The sequence below is a fragment of the Palaemon carinicauda genome, chromosome 13 (assembly GCF_036898095.1).
Source record: "Palaemon carinicauda isolate YSFRI2023 chromosome 13, ASM3689809v2, whole genome shotgun sequence".
Taxonomy (NCBI): domain Eukaryota; kingdom Metazoa; phylum Arthropoda; class Malacostraca; order Decapoda; family Palaemonidae; genus Palaemon; species Palaemon carinicauda.
In genome coordinates this window covers 135607361-135624137 of record NC_090737.1, presented here as the reverse complement: position 1 = coordinate 135624137, position 16777 = coordinate 135607361, and the positions used below count along the sequence as shown (strand labels likewise).

The window sequence follows — 16777 nt, the reverse complement described above, 5'->3', positions numbered from 1 at the left end:
AGTGCTTTAGTCCACAGCAGACCAAAGTCTGCCTTTTGGAAAATACTGGCTGCTATTCATAGATCAAGACTGTACGAAAACCATTATAATAGAGGTAGACCTACACTATTCAGATTATGAATAGCGTAAAACATACTAAACTAACACTATTTTAAAAAGTTATAAATTTTATTTGAGATACTTACTCTTCTTGCAACACCTGCAGGCAGGATTTAGCGATGTGCAACCACTTATAATTGTATCATAATCATGTGGGCAATCTATGGTACTGCAGTAATCACCTGGGGCTATGCATGTTGACAAAGCCTGACATGGTGCATTTATATCTGAAAATTAAGAATTTTTAAATTTCACTATTTAAAGAAAAGGCAGTTTCCCTTACTTTTAATATTCTAACATTCTTGAGATTCTCCCTTTTAATATTCTAACATTCTCCCTTTTAATATTCTAACATTCTCCCTTTTAATATTCTAACATTCACTAATCCAAGTATGGCAATCCATAAATTGGTAAATATTTCAAAGGTTTCTGCAGTGAAGCCTCATGGCGAACAAAATCTCGCTTGCTAGTCAAGTAATAAAGATATACAAGAATGTAAAATTACAAGGTTAGAAAACTTAGCCTACCTTTCTTACAGCAACGACAACGAGGATCATCCGATTGGCACCCATTATAGTTCGATGTATAACCAGCAGGGCAGTCTGTTAAACTACAGTAGTCTCCACTACTTTTGCAGCCCTCTAGAGCAACACAAGTTGGTACTGTAGGTGGATTGTGAAATTATCAGTAACCTTTTGTGTCAGGCAAGAGGTTTGGTCACGTCGCAATACTTCAATTGCGGCTCTACAACTTGGAATAGATGAAAGGCACCTATTATGATCAATCATATCCAGATATGCAAAGCAGACTTCCTAAGTCTGCAGGTTCTTAGCAGGAGGCTAAAGCCTAACAACCTAACATATGCCCAATTACAAGAGCTAATCTAAAGAGAAAAATATTAAAGATTTAGATAATCCGCCATAAAAATTTAATCTGCGACTAAACCCTTTAAATACACTAACCAGAAGGCCAAGAACCTGCTTTAATTTCCCCAGTAAGCTTTAAACTATTTTAGTATTTTAGAATTTAGGACATTGTAATTATCCTCGCAACGGATAAAATCAACGACGAGAGGATCTAATATCAGTTTTTCCCCCTCTCATTTCAAATCTAATAGAAAAAGTTTGTCCATAAAAGGCTACCACCTGAAGGAGAGTTATAGATATGAATACTTTACACTAAAGAACTTCCAGTAAAACTAACAGAATATGGCATTTACAGTATTTGTTTTTTAGTACAGGTATTAGTTGTAGAGATAATTTGATAATTCCTTTTTTCTATTGGAATTACAAGTTACCTTTTGCTCTAATACTGCCCAGGGAAAATACTAAATTTACAAATCACTGAAATCCAAATAAACTTCACAAACTAAATCTAAACACTCCCAAGACCCTCTTGACCGTGTCAACGTGAAGTGTTAGAGAAAACCTAAATATAAATTTCAATACCAAAATAAATGTAAAGTGCCTTAGAACTTGCTAATTTTTGACAGGACAACTATGCCTGCCTTCAGATTCGTGTAAAGCTTTGATAACTTCTGCAGTAAGCAGCCTTGCCCAAGTGGTTATACCACAAATTAGTGGATTTCAATCAAGTTATCCTAGCTGTCGCTGTTGCAAGAAGGGTAAATATCAATTTTGAAACTAGTTTAGTCTTGAGTTTTGATAAACTAGTTTTGAGGAGTCTTGTACAACTGTATGCAATTTTGGATTACTCTGACGAAGGTAGATCATTTCAGATTTACTGTAACTAAAGTAGATTATTTTGGGCAAGTTTTCTTTGCATACTTGCATATGCATTTTACCTAACCTGTATCTTTGAAGAATTGTTGTAGAACTGAACCTTGGTGTTTTTTCTACTGTAGATATTAATCTGTAGTCTTAGTGTGATTGATAATCACACACAAGTTTTTTTTTTTAATTTGTATTTGCCTATTAGCTGTCCAATCTTTTGCACTATAAACTATAACTGGGATACAAACATTGCTCAAGAGTTTAAAGTTTTGTCTAATCCTATGGCTGCTTTAGCTTGTCAATCTTGTTACACAGCAGATTGTTGGGTGTTCGTTCCTCTTGATTCCAGCTGTCACAGCTGCAGAAAGTTGATTTGTTTTGCGTAGTTTGCAAACTCTAGGTATTGCACTGCAAAATATTACACAGAACAAATAATTTTTGGCTTGCTGCTTGCCTGGCTAATTATAAAACTGTTTAAGCGAGTTTAGCTTTACCTGCTACAGTATGTAACTTTAGTTGCTCTGGAAATAGCACTTTAACTTTGGTAAACAGTTTAAACCAATGATTTAGTGATAAAAGATTAAAGATTCTTTAAGATAGCATCTAAGCAGTAAGGATGTAACTGCTAAATAAACTATTCATTCCCCTTCTTGCAGCAGTGACAGTTTAGATCAGTAGATTGATACCCACTGAAGTTAAGTGGTATAGCTGCTAGGGCAAGACTTGCTTAGTGCAGTACTCACCAACATCATTACAGGCGTCCAAGGTAAGGCATGGTTAATCCAACAATAAATAAAGTCACTAACATTAGAAACAATTAAAAAATTACAAGAGTTAAGTCAGAAACTTATTCTATAAACTAAAATTTTGAAGCCTTACCTTTCTTGCAACAGCGACAGTTGGGATCCGATGACTGACAACCACCGAGGTTTGAGGTATAGCCACTAGGGCAGGACTGTGTACTGCAGTAGTCTCCAATTGCTTTGCAGGAATCCAAAGGAAGGCATAGTTGATCTGGCAAAAAAAAAAAAAAGGAAAAAAATTTATTAGCAGCATTAAGCAAATATTAACCAAAGTTATGTGGTAAACAAGGTATATTTAAAAAAAAAAAATAAATAAATAAAAAATGCAGTTACCCCTCTTGCAGCAGCGACAGTTTGGATCAGACGACTGACAACCACTGAGGCTTGTGGTATAACCACTAGGGCAGGCCTGCTTACTGCAGTAGTCTCCACTTGCTTTACAGGACTCCAGGGCAAGGCATGGTTGATCTGGCAAAAAATACAGACAAGTGAAGTTGAAAAGCATACTGTACAATCATTAAAATTTCAAAACCAATATGCAAGCAACAAGTACTGTATTCAATTCCCAAAAGGTTCTTTTAACTCATATAATCTGTCCTTTACCCTTCTTGCAGCAGCGACAGTTTGGATCGGTAGATTGACAACCACTCAAGTTAGTAGTGTAACCGCTAGGGCAAGATTGCGTACTGCAGTAGTCCCCAACAGCTTTGCAGGAATCCAAAGCAAGGCATGGTTGTTCTGTCAACAATAAATTGTTAAATTCATTCTGTCCAGCACAAAAATTTTATGGACAATTTATAAGCACATTCTGAACTAGTAGACCATTTATGGAAATTATTACCTCTCTTGCAACAGCGACAGTTAGGATCAGTCGATTGACAACCACTCAAGTTAGTAGTATAACCGCTAGGGCAAGATTGTGTACTGCAGTAGTCTCCACTCGATTTACAGGACTCCAAAGCAAGGCATGGTTGTTCTGTAAGGACAAAATTTTTTAGTCAAATTAATACTCAAAGACAGTACTGTAAATTAAGCATTAATGACAAATTTGATTAAATGCCATATAGAGAAGCCTTTACCCTTCTTGCAACAGCGACAGCTGGGATCTGATGACTGGCACCCGCCAAAGTTTGTGGTATAACCACTTGGGCAGGCCTGCTTACTGCAGTAGTCTCCACTTGCTCTACAGGAATCCAACGCAAGGCATGGTTGGTCTGTAAAGGTAAAATTTAGGATTAAAAAAATTAATTCCTAAACCAAAGTATATCAAGCAGTAAGGGCATAACATTAAAACTGAAATTAAAAACTAAAGCCTTTACCCCTCTTGCAACAGCGACAGTTGGGATCTGATGACTGACACCCACTCAAGTTTGTGGTAAAACCACTAGGGCAGGACTGTGTACTGCAGTAGTCTCCAGTTGCTTTACAGGAATCCAAAGGAAGGCATGGTTGATCTGTCAAATTTATTCAGAAGTGAAAATTCTAATAAAGAAAAGTTAGAAATTGAGGGTGCCACATCCAGAAATATAATATTTCAGTTAATTGTATTAAGAAATTTCCTATTACTAAACTCTGAAAACACAAGTTTCAAATAGAAGGTTATCCTATAATCTTACAACTTGCATACTGTACCAAAAGTTTCTACACCTCCTACACTAAGCGATAGTTTTTTTTTTCATCTCTTGCTCTCCTGCAGATAAAAACTACTTCAAGCTTCTTGACATTGCAAATTTTACAATTAGAAATTTTGTGCCATTGTTACCCTCAACTTTCTTGTTATATTGTTCATTAAAGTCACAGTCACCTCGTCTGTTAGAGCACTTGCTGTACAGTACCTATTAGGTGTACGTGCAAATGAAAATTCAGTATTTTGCATAGTTGTCCTATTGCACACACTGTAACAATTAATTAAAACTAGAACAAACTATCAAGAGGCATAAAGCTGGAATTTTCTCTTTACAGGAATCCAAAGCAAAGCATGGTTTACCTAAAAAAAAAAAAAATAAATAAAAAAAAAAGTTATTTTAGTTAATACCAACCCATTAAATACACAAATTTAAAAAAGAATTACCCTTCTTGCAACAGTGACAGTTGGGATCAGACGACTGGCACCCACCAAAGTTTGTGGTATAACCACTAGGGCAGGCCTGCTTACTGCAGTAGTCTCCACTCGCTTTACAGGTTTCCAAAGCAAGGCATGGTTGATCTGCAAAAGCAATGTTTAAAAGTAAAGGTAATTCTTAAAACAATATACTGTATTAAGCAGCAAGACAAAATAGATAAAAACTAAATTAAATAAAAGCTTTTACCCCTCTTGCAACAGCGACAGTTGGGATCAGACGACTGACACCCACTCAAGTTTGTGGTATAACCACTAGGGCAGGACTGTGTACTGCAGTAGTCTCCAGTTGCTTTACAGGAATCCAAAGGAAGGCATGGTTGATCTGTCAAATTTATTTAGGAAGTTGAATTTCTAATAAACATACGTTAGAATTATAATAAACATTCATCGACAAATCAGAATTTTGGGGGGACATTTCCAAGACAGGGTGGTCCAAAAATAAAATTATAGTTAATTGTATCAAGAAATTTTGTTACTTTTATTTTTTCTTGTTTCCTGTCCTCACTGTGCTATTTTCCCTGTTGGGGCCCCTGGGCTTATAGCATTCTGCTTTTCCAATTAGGGTTGTAGCTTAGCAATTAATAATAATAATAATTGCAAATTTCAATTTTGATTTTTGTGCCATTGTTGCCCTCAACTGTTTGTAAATCGTTATATTGTTAAAGTCGCTTCACCTCTTCTGTTAGTACACATGTGCTGTACAGTAACCATTTGCAGTATGTGCAGAGATTTGATCAAGTTGACAGTTTGAGCGAGATGAAAATTATCAATTTTGCATAGTCGTCCTATTACACAATCCCTGTTCCGATCAAATAAAACTAGAATAAACTATCAAGGGGCATAAAGCTGTAATTTCCCAGTATGCTGAATAAGTGAGTTTTATACACAAATATGTGTATTCTCATATAATGTACAGATATAATACCAAGAACCCCACCAGAGGCGCAAGAAACCTTTTATTTACGCCAAGTGTTGCAATAGTGTTTTTAACACGAAGTCTACCGAAAGATTGTTGAAATTTAATTGCATTCGGATAAGATTCCGCTATCAGATACTGTAAGCTACTTCAAGTAAACCTTGCATTTATACTAACAGAAAAAAAATTGGCACCCCAAAGGCTTATAAACTACAATTTTTAAAGTTAAGATATAATAATACAATCTAAATCCTATAAAGAGCATATGGTTACCCCAGTACAATTATTTTCATAATTACCTGAAATACTTTCAAAGATGGCAATACTGTATAGAAATATTAAGATAGGACTATTTTGTTCATAAAATTAATTTGGAGAGAAGAAAATTGGTGTTTGAAACCTTTAAAAATTATAAGAGACTTTTAGAGATTAAATGCCCCCTAAAGTTTTAAATATATTAACCTCTCTTGCAGCAGCGGCAGTTTGGATCAGACGATTGACAACCACTTAAGTTTGTGGTGTAACCACTAGGGCAGGCCTGCTTACTGCAGTAGTCTCCACTCGCTTTACAGGAATCCAAAGCAACACATGGTTGATCTGGCAAAAAAATTCAGCAGTACCATAGAAATAAAATGTATAAAAATTATAAGTGATAGAGTATATTTTACAAAAAGTAAACTATAGAAATAAAACTTACCTCGCTTACAGCATCGGCAGTTTGGATCAGACGATTGACAACCACTAAAGTTTGTGGTATAGCCACTTGGGCAAGACTCCTTACTGCAGTAGTCTCCACTCGCTTTACAGGACTCTAGAGCAGTGCATGGTTGATCTGTCAAATTTATTTAGGAAGTTGAATTTCTAATAAACATACGTTAGAATTATAATAAACATTCATCGACAAATCAGAATTTTGGGGGGACATTTCCAAGACAGGGTGGTCCAAAAATAAAATTATAGTCAATTGTATCAAGAAATTTTGTTACTTTTATTTTTTCTAGTTTCCTTTCCTCACTGTGCTATTTTCCCTGTTGGGGCCCCTGGGCTTATAGCATTCTGCTTTTCCAACTAGGGTTGTAGCTTAGCAATTAATAATAATAATTGCAAATTTCAATTTTAATTTTTGTGCCATTGTTGCCCTCAACTGTTTGTAAGTCGTTATATTGTTAAAGTCGCTTCACCTCTTCTGTTAGTACACATGTGCTGTACAGTAACCATTTGCAGTATGTGCAGAGATTTGATCAAGTTGACAGTTTGAGCGAGATGAAAATTATCAATTTTGCATAGTCGTCCTATTACACAATCCCTGTTCCGATCAAATAAAACTAGAATAAACTATCAAGGGGCATAAAGCTGTAATTTCCCAGTATGCTGAATAAGTGAGTTTTATACACAAATATGAGTATTCTCATATAATGTACAGATATAATACCAAGAACCCCACCAGAGGCGCAAGAAACCTTTTATTTACGCCAAGTGTTGCAATAGTGTTTTTAACACGAAGTCTACCGAAAGATTGTTGAAATTTAATTGCATTCGGATAAGATTCCGCTATCAGATACTGTAAGCTACTTCAAGTAAACCTTGCATTTATACTAACAGAAAAAAAATTGGCACCCCAAAGGCTTATAAACTACAATTTTTAAAGTTAAGATATAATAATACAATCTAAATCCTATAAAGAGCATATGGTTACCCCAGTACAATTATTTTCATAATTACCTGAAATACTTTCAAAGATGGCAATACTGTATAGAAATATTAAGATAGGACTATTTTGTTCATAAAATTAATTTGGAGAGAAGAAAATTGGTGTTTGAAACCTTTAAAAATTATAAGAGACTTTTAGAGATTAAATGCCCCCTAAAGTTTTAAATATATTAACCTCTCTTGCAGCAGCGGCAGTTTGGATCAGACGATTGACAACCACTTAAGTTTGTGGTGTAACCACTAGGGCAGGCCTGCTTACTGCAGTAGTCTCCACTCGCTTTACAGGAATCCAAAGCAACACATGGTTGATCTGGCAAAAAAATTCAGCAGTACCATAGAAATAAAATTCATAAAAATTCTAAGTGGAGAAAAGAGTATATTTCACAAAAAGTAAACTATAGAAATAAAACTTACCTCTCTTGCAGCATCGGCAGTTTGGATCAGACGATTGACAACCACTAAAGTTTGTGGTATAGCCACTTGGGCAAGACTCCTTACTGCAGTAGTCTCCACTTGCTTTACAGGACTCTAGAGCAGTGCATGGTTGATCTGTCAAATTTATTTAGGAAGTTGAATTTCTAATAAACATACGTTAGAATTATAATAAACATTCATCGACAAACCAGAATTTTTTGGGGACATTTCCAAGACAGGGTGGTCCAAAAATAAAATTATAGTTAATTGTATCAAGAAATTTTGTTACTTTTATTTTTTCTAGTTTCCTTTCCTCACTGTGCTATTTTCCCTGTTGGGGCCCCTGGGCTTATAGCATTCTGCTTTTCCAACTAGGGTTGTAGCTTAGCAATTAATAATAATTGCAAATTTCAATTTTAATTTTTGTGCCTTTGTTGCCCTCAACTGTTTGTAAGTCGTTATGTTGTTAAAGTCGCTTCACCTCTTCTGTTAGTACACACGTGCTGTACAGTAACCATTTGCAGTATGTGCAGAGCTTTGATCAAGTTGACAGTTTGAGCTAGATGAAAATTATCAATTTTGCATAATCGTCCTATTATACAATCCCTGTTCCGATCAAATAAAACTAGAATAAACTATCAAGGGGCATGCATAAAGCTGTAATTTCCCAATATTCTGAATAAGTGAGTTTTATACACAAATATATGTATTCTCATATAATGTACAGATATAATACCAAGAACCCCACCAGAGGCGCAAGAAACCTTTTATTTACGCCAAGTGTTGCAATAGTGTTTTTAACACGAAGTCTACCGAAAGATTGTTGAAATTTAACTGCATTCGGATAAGATTCCGCTATCAGATACTGTAAGCTACTTCAAGTAAACCTTGCATTTATACTAACAGAAAAAAAATTGGCACCCCAAAGGCTTATAAACTACAATTTTTAAAGTTAAGATATAATAATACAAACTAAATCCTATAAAGAGCATATGGTTACCCCAGTACAAATATTTTTATAACTACATGAAATACTATTAAAGATGGTAATACTGTATAAAAATATTAAGATAGGACTATTTTGTTCATAAAATTAATTTGGAGAGAACATAGGTGTATGAAACCTTTAAAAATTATAAGAGACTTTTAGAGATTAAATGCCCCCTAAAGTTTTAAATATATTAACCTCTCTTGCAGCAGCGGCAGTTTGGATCAGACGATTGACAACCACTTAAGTTTGTGGTGTAACCACTAGGGCAGGCCTGCTTACTGCAGTAGTCTCCACTCGCTTTACAGGACTCTAGAGCAGTGCATGGTTGATCTGGCAAAAAAATTTAGCAGTACCATAGAATTAAAATTTATAAAAATTGTAAGTGGAGAAATGAGTATATTTCACAAAACGTAAATAATTAAGATAAGACTTTTAACCTCTCTTGCAGCAGCGGCAGTTTGGATCAGACGATTGACAACCACTTAAGTTTGTGGTATAGCCGCTTGGGCAAGACTCCTTACTGCAGTAGTCTCCACTTGCTTTACAGGACTCTAGAGCAGTGCATGGTTGATCTGGCAAAAAAATTTAGCAGTACCATAGAAATAAAATTTATAAGAATTATAAGTGGTAAAAGAGTATATTTCACAAAACTTAAATAATCGAAATAAGTTTTTACCTCTCTTGCAGCAACGGCAGGTTGGATCAGATGATTGACAACCACTAAAGCTTGTGGTATAGCCGCTTGGGCAAGACTCCTTACTGCAGTAGTCTCCAGTCGCTTTACAGGAATCCAAAGCAACACATGGTTGATCTGGCAAAATAAATCATCAGTACCATAGAAATAAAATTTATAAAAATTATGTGGTAAAAGTAAATTTTTACAAAAAGTAAATAATTAAGATAAAACTTACCTCTCTTGCAGCAGCGGCAGTTTGGATCAGATGATTGACAACCACTAAAGTTTGTGGTATAGCCACTTGGGCAAGACTCCTTACTGCAGTAGTCTCCACTTGCTTTACAGGACTCTAGAGCAGTGCATGGTTGATCTGGCAAAAAAATTTAGCAGTACCATAGAAATAAAATTTATAAGAATTATAAGTGGTAAAAGAGTATATTTCACAAAACTTAAATAATCGAAATAAGATTTTACCTCTCTTGCAGCAACGGCAGGTTGGATCAGATGATTGACAACCACTAAAGCTTGTGGTATAGCCGCTTGGGCAAGACTCCTTACTGCAGTAGTCTCCAGTCGCTTTACAGGAATCCAAAGCAACACATGGTTGATCTGGCAAATTAAATTATCAGTACCATAGAAATAGAATTTATACATACATACATATACCAAGGCACTTCCCCCAATTTTGTGGGGTAGCCAACATCAACAAATGAAACAAAACAAAATAGGGGACCTCTACTCTCTACGTTCCTCCCAGCCTAACAAGGGACTCGACCAAGTTCAGCTGGTACTGCTAGGGTGCCACAGTCCACCCTCCCACATTATCCATCACAGATGAAGCTTCATAATGCTGAATCCCCTACTGCTGCTACCTCCACGGTCATCTAAGGCATCTAAGGAAGCAGCAGGGCCTACCGGAACTGCGCCACAATCGCTCGCCATTCATTCCTATTTCTAGCACGCTCTCTTGCCTCTCTCGCATCTATCCTCCTATCACCCAGAGCTTCCTTTACTCCATCCATCCACCCAAACCTTGGCCTTCCTCTTGTACTTCTCCCATTAACTCTTGCATTCATCACCTTTAGCAGACAGCCATTTTCAATTCTCTCAACATTGCCAAACCACCTCAACACATTCATATCCACTCTAGCTGCTAACTCATTTCTTACACTCGTTCTCACTCTCACCACTTCGTTCCTAGCCCTATATACTCGAGATACACCAGCCATACTCAGACACTTCATCTCAAACACATTCAATTTGTGTCTCTCCATCACTTTCATTCCCCACAACTCTGATCCATACATCACAGTTGGTACAATCACTTTCTCATAGAACTCTCTTTACATTCATGCCCAACCCTCTATTTATTACTACTCCTTTAACTGCCCCCAACACTTTGCAACCTTCTTTCACTCTCTGACGTACATCTGCTTCCACTCCACCATTTGCTGCAACAACAGACCCCAAGTACTTAAACTGATCTGCCTCCACAAGCAACTCTCCATTCAACATGACTTTCAACCTTGCACCACCTTCCCTTCTCGTACATCTCATAACCTTACTCTTACCCACATTAACTCTCGATTTCCTTCTCTCATACACTCTACAAATTCTGTCACTAATCGGTCAAGCTTCTCTTCTGTGTCTGCTACCAGTACAGTATCATCCGCAAACAACAACTGATTTACCTCCCATTCATGGTCATTCTCGTCTACCAGTTTTAATCCTCGTCCAAGCACTCTAGCATTCACCTCTCTCACCACTCCATCAACATACAAGTTAAACAACCACGGCGACATCACACATCCCTGTCTCAGCCCCACTCTCACCGGAAACCAATCACTCACTTCATTTCGTATCCTAACATATGCTTTACTACCTTTGTAGAATTTATAATAATTATAAATTATGAGTAAATTTTACAAAAAGTAAATAATCAAGATAAAACTTACCTCTCTTGCAGCAGCGGCAGTTTGGATCAGACGATTGACAACCACTAAAGTTTGTGGTATAGCCGCTTGGGCAAGACTCCTTACTGCAGTAGTCTCCACTTGCTTTACAGGACTCTAGAGCAGTGCATGGTTGATCTGGCAAAAAAATTTAGTAGTACCATAGAATTAAAATTTATAAGAATTTTAAGTGGTAAAAGAGTATACTGTATTTCACAAAACGTAAATAATTGAAATAAGTTTTTACCTCTCTTGCAGCAACGGCAGTTTGGATCAGACGATTGACAACCACTAAAGCTTGTGGTATAGCCGCTTGGGCAAGACTCCTTACTGCAGTAGTCTCCAGTCGCTTTACAGGAATCCAAAGCAACACATGGTTGATCTGGCAAAATAATTTATCAGTACCATAGAAATAGAATTTATACATACATACATATACCAAGGCACTTCCCCCAATTTTGGGGGTAGCCGACATCAACAAATGAAACAAAACAAAAAAGGGGACCTCTACTCTCTACGTTCCTCCCAGCCTAACAAGGGACCCAACAGAGTTCAGCTGGTACTGCTAGGGTGCCACAGTCCACCCTCCCACATTATCCACCACAGATGAAGCTTCATAACGCTGAATCCCCTACTGCTGCTACCTCCGCTGTCATCTAAGGCATCTGAGGAAGCAGCAGGGCCTACCGGAACTGCGTCACAATCGCTCGCCATTCATTCCTATTTCTAGCACGCTCTCTTGCCTCTCTCACATCTATCCTCCTATCACCCAGAGCTTCCTTCACTCCATCCATCAACCCAAACCTTGGCCTTCCTCTTGTACTTCTCCCATCAACTCTTGCATTCATCACCTTTAGCAGACAGCCATTTTCAATTCTCTCAACATTGCCAAACCACCTCAACACATTCATATCCACTCTAGCTGCTAACTCATTTCTTACACTCGTTCTCACTCTCACCACTTCGTTCCTAACCCTATCTACTCGAGATACACCAGCCATACTCCTTAGACACTTCATCTCAAACATTCAATTTGTCTCTCTCCATCACTTTCATTCCCCACAACTCCGATCCATACATCACAGTTGGTACAATCACTTTCTCATAAAACTCTCTTTACATTCATGCCCAACCCTCTATTTATTACTACTCCTTTAACTGCCCCCAACACTTTGCAACCTTCATTCACTCTCTGACGTACATCTGCTTCCACTCCACCATTTGCTGCAACAACAGACCCCAAGTACTTAAACTGATCCGCCTCCTCAAGTAACTCTCCATTCAACATGACATTCAACCTTGCACCACCTTCCCTTCTCGTACATCTCATAACCTTACTCTTACCCACATAACTCAACTTCCTTCTCTCACACACTCTTCCAAATTCTGTCACTAATCGGTCAAGTTTCTCTTCTGTGTCTGCAACCAATACAGTATCATCCGCAAACAACAACTGATTTACCTCCCATTCATGTTCATTCTCGTCTACCAGTTTTAATCCTTGTCCAAGCACTCTAGCATTCACCTCTCTCACCACTCCATCAACATACAAGTTAAACAACCACGGCGACATCACACATCCCTGTCTCAGCCCCACTCTCACCGGAAACCAATCACTCACTTCATTTCGTATCCTAACATATGCTTTACTACCTTTGTAAAATTTATAAAAAATTATAAATTATGAGTAAATTTTACAAAAAGTAAATAATCAAGATAAAACTTACCTCTCTTGCAGCAGCGGCAGTTTGGATCAGACGATTGACAACCACTAAAGTTTGTGGTATAGCCGCTTGGGCAAGACTCCTTACTGCAGTAGTCTCCACTTGCTTTACAGGACTCTAGAGCAGTGCATGGTTGTTCTGTAAAGGCAAAATTTAGGAATAAAAATACAATACAAGTTCACAAGGCTGTATATTAAGCAGTTGACAACATTAAAACTAGAGAAAATTACCCCTCTTGCAACAACGACAGTTTGGATCAGACGATTGACAACCACTGAAGTTTGTGGTATAGCCGCTTGGGCAAGACTCCTTACTGCAGTAGTCACCACTTGCTTTACAGGACTCTAGAGCAGTGCATGGTTGATCTGGCAAAAAAATTTAGCAGTAACAGAAATAAAATTTATAAAAATTGTAAGTGATAAAAGAATATATTTTACAAAAAGTAAACTATAGAAATAAAACTAACCTCTCTTACAGCATCGGCAGTTTGGATCAGATGATTGACAACCACTAAAGCTTGTGGTATAGCCGCTTGGGCAAGACTCCTTACTGCAGTAGTCTCCACTTGCTTTACAGGACTCTAGAGCAGTGCATGGTTGATCTGTCAAAAAAATTTAGCAGTACCATAGAAATAAAATTTATGAGAATTACATACATACATATACCAAAGACACTTCCCCCAATTTTGGGGGGTAGCCGACAACAACAAGAAACAAAAACAAAAAAGGGGACCTCTACTCTCTACGTTCCTCCAGCCTAACCAGGGACTCAGCCGAGTTCAGCTGGTACTGCTAGGGTGCCACAGCCCAACCTCCCACATTTCCACCACAGATGAAGCTTCATACTGCTGAGTCCCCTACTGCTGCTACCTCCGCGGTCATCTAAGGCACCGGAGGAAGCAGCAGGGCCTACCGGAACTGCGTCACGATCGCTCGCCATTCATTCCTATTTATAGCACGCTCTCTTGCCTCTCTCACATCTATCCTCCTATCACCCAGAGCTTTCTTCACACCATCCATCCACCCAAACCTTGGCCTTCCTCTTGTACTTCTCCCATCAACTCTTGCATTCATCACCTTCTTTAGCAGACAGCCATTTTCAATTCTCTCAACATGGCCAAACCACCTCAACACATTCATATCCACTCTAGCTGCTAACTCATTTCTTACACCCGTTCTCACCCTCACCACTTCATTCCTAACCCTATCTACTTGAGATACACCAGCCATACTCCTCAGACAATTCATCTCAAAAACATTCAATTTCTGTCTCTCCATCACTTTCATTCCCCACAACTCCGATCCATACATCACAGTTGGTACAATCACTTTCTCATATAGAACTCTTTACATTCATGCCCAACCCTCTATTTTTTACTACTCCCTTAACAGCCCCCAACACTTTGCAACCTTCATTCACTCTCTGACGTACATCTGCTTCCACTCCACCATTTGCTGCAACAACAGACCCCAAGTACTTAAACTGATCCACCTCCTCAAGTAACTCTCCATTCAACATGACATTCAACCTTGCACCACCTTCCCTTCTCGTACATCTCATAACCTTACTCTTACCCACATTGGAATTTTTTACTTATGAGAATTATAAGTGGTAAAAGAGTATATTTCACAAAACGTAAATAATCGAAATAAGTTTTAACCTCTCTTGCAGCAACGGCAGTTTGGATCAGACGATTGACAACCACTAAAGCTTGTGGTATAGCCGCTTGGGCAAGACTCCTTACTGCAGTAGTCTCCAGTCGCTTTACAGGAATCCAAAGCAACACATGGTTGATCTGGCAAATTAAATTATCAGTACCATAGAAATAGAATTTATAAAAATAATAGATTATGAGTAAATTTTACAAAAAGTAAATAATTAAGATAAAACTAACCTCTCTTGCAGCAGCGGCAGTTTGGATCAGACGATTGACAACCACTAAAGTTTGTGGTATAGCCGCTTGGGCAAGACTCCTTACTGCAGTAGTCTCCACTTGCTTTACAGGACTCTAGAGCAGTGCATGGTTGTTCTGTAAAGGCAAAATTTAGGAATAAAAATAGAAAACAAATTCACTAGACTGTATATTAAGCAGTTGACAATATTAAATAAAACTAGAGAAAATTACCCCTCTTGCAACAGCGACAGTTAGGATCGGTTGATTGGCAGCCACCATAGTTAGTTGTATAACCACTAGGGCAGGCCTGCTTACTGCAGTAGTCTCCACTCGCTTTACAAGACTCCAAAGCAACGCATGGTTGATCTGGCAAAAAAAAATTAGCAGTACCATAGAGATAAAATACATAAAAATTTCTAGGTGAAAAATTCTATTTTACAAAAAGTAGACTATTGAAAAAACTTACCTCTCTTGCAGCAGCGGCAGTTTGGATCAGTCGACTGGCAACCACTGAGGCTTGTGGTATAACCACTAGGGCAGGATTGCTTACTGCAGTAGTCTCCACTTGCTTTACAGGAATCCAAAGCAAGGCATGGTTGATCTGGCAAGAAAAATTATTAGCGGTATAAAACAGAGCAAATATTCAAAGTTGAGTGGTAAACAAGGTATATTTTACAAAAAAAAAATTAAAATAATGCATTTACCCCTCTTGCAGCAACGACAGTTTGGATCGGTCGACTGACAACCACTGAGGTTTGTGGTATAACCACTAGGGCAGGCCTGCTTACTGCAGTAGTCTCCACTTGCTTTACAGGAATCCAAAGCAAGGCATGGTTGATCTGGCAAGAAAAATTATTAGCGGTATAAAACAGAGCAAATATTCAAAGTTGAGTGGTAAACAAGGTATATTTTACAAAAAAAAAATTAAAATAATGCATTTACCCCTCTTGCAGCAACGACAGTTTGGATCGGTCGACTGACAACCACTGAGGTTTGTGGTATAACCACTAGGGCAGGCCTGCTTACTGCAGTAGTCTCCACTTGATTTACAGGACTCCAAAGCAAGGCAAGGTTGATCTGGCAAAAAATACAGAAAAGTGAAGTTAAAAAGCATACTGTACAATCATTAAAATTTCAAAACCAATATGCAAGCAACAAGTATCCAATTCTCAAAAGGTTTTCTTGACTAGTATAAACTGTCCTTTACCCTTCTTGCAGCAGCGACAGTTTGGATCAGTAGACTGACAACCACTCAAGTTAGTAGTGTAACCGCTAGGGCAAGATTGCGTACTGCAGTAGTCCCCAACAGCTTTGCAGGAATCCAAAGCAAGGCATGGTTGATCTGTCAACAATAAATTGTTAAATTTATTCTGTCCAGCACAAAATTTTTAGGCACAATTTATAAACACTTTCTGAACTAGTAGACCATTTATGGAAATTATTACCTCTCTTGCAACAGCGACAGTTAGGATCGGTTGACTGGCAGCCACTAAAGTTAGTTGTATAACCACTAGGGCAGGCCTGCTTACTGCAGTAGTCTCCACTTGCTTTACAGGATTCTAGAGCAGTGCATGGTTGATCTGGCAAAAAAATTTAGCAGTACCATAGAAATAAAATTCATAAATAATCTGTGGTAAACAATTATATTTTACAAAAAAGGGATTTTGACAAAGGAAAAATCTATTTGTGAAGAGACCTGTGACGGCCGGTGAAAAGGGTCCTTCTTTACACTTTTCTGATATA

General features: G+C 37.8%; 1 protein-coding gene across 42 annotated transcripts in view; it reads right to left on the bottom strand.

Annotated features, from left to right (window-relative positions):
• Positions 1–16777, bottom strand: part of LOC137652475 (G surface protein, allelic form 156-like) — a 51131-nt gene that overhangs the window by 7007 nt on the left and 27347 nt on the right. For 7 of the 42 annotated variants that reach the window (XM_068385861.1, XM_068385863.1, XM_068385883.1 and 4 more), the window contains 32 exons: positions 16480–16614; positions 16242–16376; positions 15977–16111; positions 15739–15873; positions 15501–15635; positions 15266–15400; positions 15035–15169; positions 14801–14935; positions 13607–13741; positions 13371–13505; positions 13144–13278; positions 11664–11798; positions 11420–11554; positions 9939–10073; positions 9700–9834; positions 9465–9599; positions 9226–9360; positions 8984–9118; positions 7798–7932; positions 7559–7693; positions 6371–6505; positions 6136–6270; positions 4945–5079; positions 4707–4841; positions 3955–4089; positions 3715–3849; positions 3477–3611; positions 3239–3373; positions 2969–3103; positions 2712–2846; positions 627–761; positions 186–326 (listed from right to left, as the gene is read on the bottom strand). In XM_068385861.1, the coding sequence (XP_068241962.1) occupies positions 186–326; positions 627–761; positions 2712–2846; positions 2969–3103; positions 3239–3373; positions 3477–3611; positions 3715–3849; positions 3955–4089; positions 4707–4841; positions 4945–5079; positions 6136–6270; positions 6371–6505; positions 7559–7693; positions 7798–7932; positions 8984–9118; positions 9226–9360; positions 9465–9599; positions 9700–9834; positions 9939–10073; positions 11420–11554; positions 11664–11798; positions 13144–13278; positions 13371–13505; positions 13607–13741; positions 14801–14935; positions 15035–15169; positions 15266–15400; positions 15501–15635; positions 15739–15873; positions 15977–16111; positions 16242–16376; positions 16480–16614 (4326 nt within the window). The remainder of the gene's footprint in view (positions 1–185; positions 327–626; positions 762–2711; positions 2847–2968; positions 3104–3238; positions 3374–3476; positions 3612–3714; positions 3850–3954; positions 4090–4706; positions 4842–4944; positions 5080–6135; positions 6271–6370; positions 6506–7558; positions 7694–7797; positions 7933–8983; positions 9119–9225; positions 9361–9464; positions 9600–9699; positions 9835–9938; positions 10074–11419; positions 11555–11663; positions 11799–13143; positions 13279–13370; positions 13506–13606; positions 13742–14800; positions 14936–15034; positions 15170–15265; positions 15401–15500; positions 15636–15738; positions 15874–15976; positions 16112–16241; positions 16377–16479; positions 16615–16777) is intronic. The other 35 variants (XM_068385900.1, XM_068385906.1, XM_068385884.1 and 32 more) reach the window with 34 other exon arrangements.